The 7,730-nt window shown below is 36.2% G+C and overlaps 1 protein-coding gene and 1 long non-coding RNA gene across 8 annotated transcripts in view; one reads left to right on the top strand and one right to left on the bottom strand.

Moving 5' to 3' along the window:
• Positions 1-7,730, top strand: part of LOC106874333 (coiled-coil domain-containing protein 171) — a 187,288-nt gene that overhangs the window by 46,458 nt on the left and 133,100 nt on the right. For all 7 annotated transcript variants that reach the window (XM_014922033.2, XM_014922031.2, XM_014922027.2 and 4 more), the window contains one exon: positions 5,042-5,216. In XM_014922033.2, the coding sequence (XP_014777519.1) occupies positions 5,042-5,216 (175 nt within the window). The remainder of the gene's footprint in view (positions 1-5,041; positions 5,217-7,730) is intronic.
• Positions 1-7,730, bottom strand: part of LOC106874335 (uncharacterized) — a 56,732-nt gene that overhangs the window by 13,359 nt on the left and 35,643 nt on the right. The gene's annotated exons all lie outside the window — the stretch shown is intronic.

Here is a 7,730-nt window from a genome sequence, read left to right as displayed (position 1 = left end):
CATATATATATATATATATATATATATATATATATCTAGAGAGAGAGAGAGAGAGAGAGAAAGCATTAGATTTTATTATTTCTCTTATTTCTTCTCTTCGGAAAACTCTCAAATGAAATAATTGAATTCACTCCACTATTTATAATAACATCCTTTTAAATATGGAAAGTTAGTGCTTCTTCGTTTCTAGTGATACATGAAAGTGAAAGTATTTATCTTGCCAAATGTATGTGTTTTCCAGGTCAAAAAATAAAAGTGTTTTTTCCTTTGTGAGAAAAAATGGAAGTGTTTTATGAGCTATTACTTTAATGCACATCATGTTATACACCCAATAATGCAGGAGCTCAATTACTTGCAAAAGAGATAGAATTTCTTTGGAAAAAATGTGTTTGCAATGATAGTTTCTTACAACAAACTCTATTGATAAATCTCCACAGGTATCAATCTGTATGATGCAAGTCTTCACTAAGCTTTACATTCTCATAACAACCAGGACTAAGTCAAATGTAATGAAGGACACCATCACTTTCAGGAAAAGTATCTGCATCTCATGTAATCATTGTCTCGTCTATTAACTTTCAGTACACCTGAGAGGTTAATAGCTATTCTTTGCTCACATAAGAATTTAATTAAAATATTTGGTGGATCTCACTTCAGTAATGACAATGTCCTACCAGACACTTCCATTGCATCTAACCAGCTGTCTGTCATTTTTTACAGTGTCATTTTGACTTTCACTTATTGATCTTTAAGCCACCTCGTTTTCACAAAGTAAATACTTTCACTTTCAAGAGGCCTTGCAAATGAAGAAATGCTAAGGTCTTTTTTTCATCATCATCATCATCATCATCGCTTAACGTCTGTTTTCCATGCTGGCATGGGTTGAACAATTTGACTGAGGTTTGGAGAGCCAGCGGCTGAACCAGGCTCCCATCTGGTCTGGCAATGTTTTTACAGCTGGATGCCCTTCCTAATGCCAGCCATTCCGAGAGTGTAGTGGGTGCTTTTTATGTGCCACCGGCTATGTTAATATGTGAAACAAATGTTGTAAAAACTATATGGTTGTGAAATGATATTCTATACCACACAATGGAATCTGTACCTATGAGGAATGACAGTGATTAAAAGCTTCCCAGCCATGCAGTTTTAAGTTCAGTCCCACTGCATACTCAGTGAGCAAGTGTTTCTACTATATCCCTGGGTCAACTGAAGTAAATTTAGTAGACAGAAACTAAAAGAAGCCCATTGTGTGTGTGTGTGTGTGTGTGTCTATATACAGGGTGTGATGAGTAAATTGCACCATTTTATATTTTTAATTTCATGCATGCGCATTGTTTGTTTTCAATTTTGTTGGCTACACAGTACAGTAGGATCAGTTGGGCACCATCTGTGAGAAAAACAGCACCATGATGCAATTCACTCTACCAGAAATTTGGAAATGACACACTGTACTGTTTGGCATTCATGCCAGAAGCTCCAGTATGAACATTTCAGTGTTTGGGTGAAAGGGTCAATTTTTATCCCAAGCCATCAAGGACAAGAGGAAAGACCACATTACAAAGCTTTTGAACAAACTCAACCATCACTTCCAACCAACCGAACATGCTTTGGTTTTTCTCAGACGAGAAAAATTTCTGCCAGGGTCTGATGGTGAACACAAAACACCGATTGATTGACGGTTTGGTCTTGGGGGTGGAATTCTTGATGTACAATACCACATTTTCAGGAGTGACACTTGTAGCAGGTCTTCCAGGTACTCATTGTCTTCCAAGGACATTTTTACGCTTTTTAAGTGCCCATGTCTCTCGCAACATCGTGTACAACTTTGCCGCTGTAAGCTTACTGAAGTATGCTCAGTGTCTCTGTAGCAGACTTTCCAAGTTTAACACAAAGTTTCACATTGGCTCTTTGTTCCTGTTCAATGCAGAATCACAGACTACAGCATACACATGATCACAAGAGCATAAATTTCATAACCTGCAAAGTAAATACAGCAATGTCACTTGGCACACTGTCTCATGAAGGTCACAGTTAGCTCTCACTGTACATGCAACCATGTGTTGCCATCTGTTGGCACACTACAGGACTAGTCTGAGAACTTTTACATACCACCTCATATATATGTGTGTGGGTGTGTATACAATGGGCTTCTTTTCATTTCTGTCCATCAAATCCACTCACAAGGGGCTGTCATAGAAAACACTTTCCCAAGGTGCCACACAGTGGGACTAAGCCCAGAACCATGTGGTTGGAAAGCACACTTCTGACCACACAACCATGCCTGTGTCTATATGATTTTATTTATTAGAGCATTATCAAAATGATTATTACTGTAGAGTCTAAGCAATAATAATTGCTTATTTCATTAGAGGTTTCAATGTAGTGAAATTAGCATGTGTGTCCACATCATATCTCTACACCTTATCTAATGCATCTCCCTGCTTATCATTTAATTTGGCTCAAGCAAGCTATCAAACAATATCGAATTTAATTCTATCAGCTCGTAACCAATTTTCACTTAGCTCCTGGTGTCAGTGAATACTTGCTACTGATGAAGCTCAAAGAAGCAGAAATCTGGATTTAACAGTCTCAATGCTTCTGCTGGATGATTTTTGCTTGTAAGAGATGCTTTCTCAAGAAAAATACCACAGTTTAGAAGGCTTTCGACAGTATATATGCTTTAAGTATGATATACACATTGCTAATATGTATATATATATATCGATAGAATTGTGTTGCTGTGACTGAAATAGGTGTTTGTTAAAAATAATGTATATATTGGGTCAAACCATGCAACCCATGCCTGCATGGAAAATGGAATTAAATGAGGATGATGATGATGATGATGTTTGAAATGATAAATTTATGCAGAATTATCATGGTTTTCATTCAAGAAATTGACTATCAACTGCATTGTTTATTTTCCAAGCAGTGATATATTTTCCTTAGTGCATGTTTGTGTATCAAGTAATGGGTACAAACAACAAAATCATATGAATTACACAGCAAATCAAAATTTAGTCCTCATTAGCTATCTCACCAAATATTCTATTTGTTTCAATACCTTGAGCTAGAACTGCTATCTTAGTAGTATCAACAATCTATTCAGTATAGTTGTAAGGTTACCGATACAATAGAGACAAGCCAAAAACTTATTGAAGTCTTGGTGACTGGAACAGAGAAAAAGCAAGAACAGGGAAAGGAATTATGGTTAAGACTAGTAGCTAGAATAAAAAGGAAAATGTAATTTGATGAAATTAAATAAAACATAAGTTTTTCAATAAAATAAAGCATTATTCAATTGCAATGAAACTACAACTGGCAAAACACAATGCAAAAGTGCAACAAGTATGACATGGAAGGAAAAAGAGATGATTAAATGTCCTTAGGCAAATTATGAAGAGTAAAAAGAATATATGCATTCACTTGGTGAGCAGAGAGGTAAGAGCAGTATGGGGATACACTAGAAACATGAAGTGGCAAGCTGGGAATGGATGGAGGGAGATTGGATAGGTAAGAATGAGATAACACGAAAGAAATGAGAGAAAAGATAATGTGCATATGTGTAAATATCCTTGTATATATGTGTGTGTGGACACATATGTATATATGTGTGTGTGTGTGTGTGTATATATATATATATATATATACATATATTATAATAAACACATACACGTGCATGTATGTGATTATATTGGGGTTCTTACAATTTTGTGTTTGTGTGCATGATTTACAGTTTGTTTGTTTTTTATTTTCTGTTTCTGAAATTTATTGTAATTTAAATTTTTATTTTAGTTTTGTTTCATTTATTAAAATGTTTCTCTTCTGATAAAGAATTGTTAGTTAATTAATTTTACAGAGTTAATTATATAAGCAGACATCTGTAAATTAATGGTATATTGTCATTGTTGTTGTTGTTGTTGTTGTTGCTGTTGTTTTTAAGTTGGAATAAGACAGATCTAACCTAGCTTATTGAGCTATTAGTAAGATGGTGTCAGAAGACTGATTTTAACATTTAACATGGAGCTTGAAGAATTAGAGTGAAAAGATGATTCTACACTATTGACATCCTCAAAATGGAGGACAGCTTGTAAGGCTCGGTACAATGTTTAAAGAGGAGAAATAATGACTGTGAAGAATCTGAGAATGAGTCCAGTGAGTAACAGACTTGACTATAATCTGTACAGTAACAATAGAAGAGAGATGGTTCACAGCAAAATGGTATATCAGAGATTAAAGATACCTTGTTATGGTTGATTAGAAATATGTGGTATAGAATTGAATGTGTGGTTGATCATTTTCGATATTTTATCAAAAGTACCAGACAAATATTATTATTGTATTATTAATATCATTGGGTAGTATCTTGATTATATTGTCATAATCATTATTCTCATCATCCCTGTTGTTGTTGTTGTTGTTGTTGTTTAGCTCCAGGTCAGTTTTGATCCAGCAGACCAAATACTCATCAAAAATACACCAGGCACAAACATTGACCTTTTTTTTTCCAAAATATATTGTCTCAGACTATATTCTATAATGTGTTCTTCAATCTTTTTCTGTTAAGATAGTAAGTAGGCGGTAGTTTGAGACTAATTTGGTTACTATTTCTAGCAGGTCATAGATATAGAGGTGCCCATCTTGGTTTCATCATCAGTGCTATTGTTGTTGTTACTGTCATCATTGCATTACTTCTGTTGTCATTTTTTACAGCATTTTCACTTTCATTATCACCACTACTACTATCTCACCCACCACCACCTTCAATGCCATTACTTCCATCAACACCACCATTACCACACCTTCACTATCAATGCTATCCTCAACACCATCATCATCACTATCACTACTGTCATTACCATCATCATCATAAAAAGTTTGTTACTATCCAAGTGTAGCTTAAATAAAAGAAATTGTGTATAACACCGTCATGCAATTCCACCTTCATCATTCACTTCTTTGTTTACCTTCCTCCTCCCTTTCCTATCACTACTTTCCTCCTCTTTCTTATTTCATTCTAACTTTCCACTTCCACTTTCAGTTGACTACAAAAGCCAGTGAAATTGCCAAATTGCAGTCTGAACTTGAGAAAAGTGAAGCTGAACGCCAGAATCTTGAGTATGAATTACTGAAGGTGATACAAGACCAAAAGCTGGCATCAGACCACGCTGCTAAATCGAATACCAAACTTGAAACAGAAAACTCAAAACTTAAAGGTAACTTGGATTCTTCTTATATCTGTCTGGCAACTAGATATTAATTATTTGTGTTTTTGTTTATATTTTGCTTTATTCAATAATATGATTTTGTTTCATCCTAGCTCAATTTTTGGTTTAAGTCTCTCATTGAACCAAAGTCAATTTAACCTTATAAATTGTCCCTGCTCACTTGTTCCCTTGTGTCAAGCAGCTACCTGCTAGAGTCCATGCTAAAAATGGGGCCATATTGACCTTCACTAATCTGGGAGACTCTGCAAGAGCAATGGGCACTACTTCATCTACTTTGGGCTAAATACTTTTATCACTTCAATCAACTAGACAGTAGTAGCACAAGTTATATTTCATAAATGATTGGTATGAGAAAAGCCAATTTACCAACAAATATTCTTGCTGCTGTCATCACTGTTGTTTCTGTTATCACTGTTGTTGCTTCACCACCATCCTCTCTCTTTTCCAATTGCAGTAGCCATGTATCTCCTCTGCAGCAAGACACCTGTTCCTGTACCTCTATCATAATTTAACTTCTCATCACCTGACTTATAGTCACCTTCAGCAAGCACTACCATACCCCCATCCTTCAGTTGTGGGCTCTTGCCTTGCAAGTTTCTTGAAGAACTCACTAGTGCTGGTGCCATATAAATCATACCCAGTATACTCTGTAAAGTAGTTGGAGTTAGGAAGGGCATCCAGTTTGGTGCAGCTCTCTTGATTGTCAGCTTCTGTCAAACCATTCAATGTGTGCCAGTATAGAAAAACAAGCATTAAATTATGATGATGAAATCTAACCACATATTGCACACACTCAGCAAAATTTTTTTTCTTCCTTTCACCAATCTCTCTGTTATGTAAATGCCAAATGTTTAAACGCCTACAATCACTTCAAACTTACACAACTCCTAGCTGAGCTATCCACCTATGCTTTGATTTGGCTTTCATCTCTTGACTTAGAAGCCTCCTGTGAGATCATACTATAATAGTGTGTACTGACAGAGTTCAAACTGATCCACACTGTCATCTCTGGTGTACTACAAACCTTGACAGTATACCCCACCCTCTTTCTCAAACTGCTTATTGTCATCTCTTACATTACTCACTTTCTCAACACCTTGATACATCAAGTCAAACCTGCATTGCCTCCATGAACAGAGATCCCCAAAATATCCTCTAATGGAGACATAACAATCTTGACTCTAATAAAAAGTGCTAAAACACAATCACTAATCCAGAAACTAACTTCTACTTCATGCTCTACAGTGACTCAAAAATATCTTCCAAATTACTACAAATGTTAAACCTCAATCTTTGAGAGCCTCTCCTGGTTTCCCTCACATTTGTATCATAGCTAAAACTTTATACAACGGTTAGTCTTCTTCTTTAGTACCATAACATACTTCAGTTCTTATTTCTTTACAGCCCACAAGGGGCTAAACATAGAGGGGAAAAACAAGGACAGACAAAGAGATTAAGTCGATTACATCGACCTCTGTGCGTAACTGGTACTCATTTAATCGACCCCGAAAGGATGAAAGGAAAAGTCGACCTCGGTGGAATTTCAACTCAGAACGTAATGGCAGACGAAATACCGCTAAGTACTTCGCCCGGCGTGCTAACATTTCTGCCAGTTCGCCGCCTTGAAGTACCATAACATACTTCGGTTCTGATAAACTGTTGGCTATTTACAAAGCTCAGAAAAAATTCACTTTTGAATACTGTTCACACATTTGTAGCAGTGCTGCTGTTTCGTGCATAGACATCTTACAACCACATCCAAAAGATCATTTAACTGATAGGCAAAGATTCACTCACCAACGGACTACAACATCTAACCCAAACCCATTAATACTCTGTTTACTCTCTATCTCTCTCTCTCTCTCTCTCTCTCTCTTTCTCTCCTGTCACTGCTATAATGAATTCGGTTTCAAACTGGTTACACCTGACTTTCACCTAGGTCCACCCAAAACACTGCTCTCTTCTCACGTCACCCTTACGGTGCCCTCATCTACCAAGCCCATAGCTAACCAATTTCTCTTCCCTTGAACATCAGTCCTTTGGAAATCTTTCTCGCCCACGTTTTTTTTCCTCTTCCAGATGTCTACATACAGATGTTCAAGCTGGATATAAACTGTATTGATCTTATCAGTCTCAGAGGAACTGTGAAGGTCATGAGTATAACTCTTTCATCCAACACACACACACACACACACACACAAATGTATGTGTTTGTGTGTGTGTGTGTGTGTGTGTGTGTGTGTGCGCATGCATTTGTCACTATATCTCTACCACATACTACCAACATCCCTCTATAACTACAACCTTAACATCTACAACAAAGGCCATACACACACACACACATATATATATATGTATATATTGCCTTTTTATATATGTAACATATGTATGTATGTATGTATTATATACTTTTTTCTACATTCCATATTTGAAACATAAATAGCAGATAAATTTAATGAATGCAGCAAACACTAGTTGCTGCTGCAGCAACATTAGCAGTAG

The sequence above is a fragment of the Octopus bimaculoides genome, chromosome 2 (genome assembly GCF_001194135.2).
Source record: "Octopus bimaculoides isolate UCB-OBI-ISO-001 chromosome 2, ASM119413v2, whole genome shotgun sequence".
NCBI classification, from domain to species: Eukaryota; Metazoa; Mollusca; class Cephalopoda; order Octopoda; family Octopodidae; genus Octopus; species Octopus bimaculoides.
Note: the sequence above shows the minus strand (reverse complement) of the source record. Positions and strands in the feature narration are given on the sequence as shown.